Below are 233 nucleotides of genomic sequence, written 5' to 3'. Positions count from 1 at the left end.
TATACCGTGTATAGAGTAGGCTGTGTTTATACATTCTAGCTGAGCCACCAAAACCTCCCGCTGCTCTCCTGGCTGCGCATACACTGCAGCAGATATGACTTGCTGCTGCTGCTGCTGCTGCTGCTGCTGCTGCTGCTGCTGTTGCTGCTGCTGCTGCTGCTGGTCTGCCTCGGTCTGCTGCTGCACTGCAGCTACCAAGGGAGACAAATCTATCGGCAGCGCTACCCCGTGCC

The 233-nt window shown here is 57.1% G+C and overlaps 1 protein-coding gene across 1 annotated transcript in view; it reads right to left on the bottom strand.

Moving 5' to 3' along the window:
* EMH_0013460 (uncharacterized protein) overlaps window positions 1-233 on the bottom strand; it is a gene marked incomplete at both ends in the record, with an annotated part of 8,495 nt that overhangs the window by 5,315 nt on the left and 2,947 nt on the right. The window contains one exon of the mRNA XM_013499833.1: window positions 6-233. Coding sequence (XP_013355287.1) covers window positions 6-233 — 228 coding nt within the window. The remainder of the gene's footprint in view (window positions 1-5) is intronic.

Source organism: Eimeria mitis, genomic scaffold, assembly GCF_000499745.2.
Source record: "Eimeria mitis Houghton genomic scaffold, Emh_scaff472, whole genome shotgun sequence".
NCBI classification, from domain to species: domain Eukaryota; phylum Apicomplexa; class Conoidasida; order Eucoccidiorida; family Eimeriidae; genus Eimeria; species Eimeria mitis.
The sequence above is the reverse complement of the archived record's forward strand: the minus strand, read 5'-3'. Positions and strand labels throughout refer to the sequence as shown.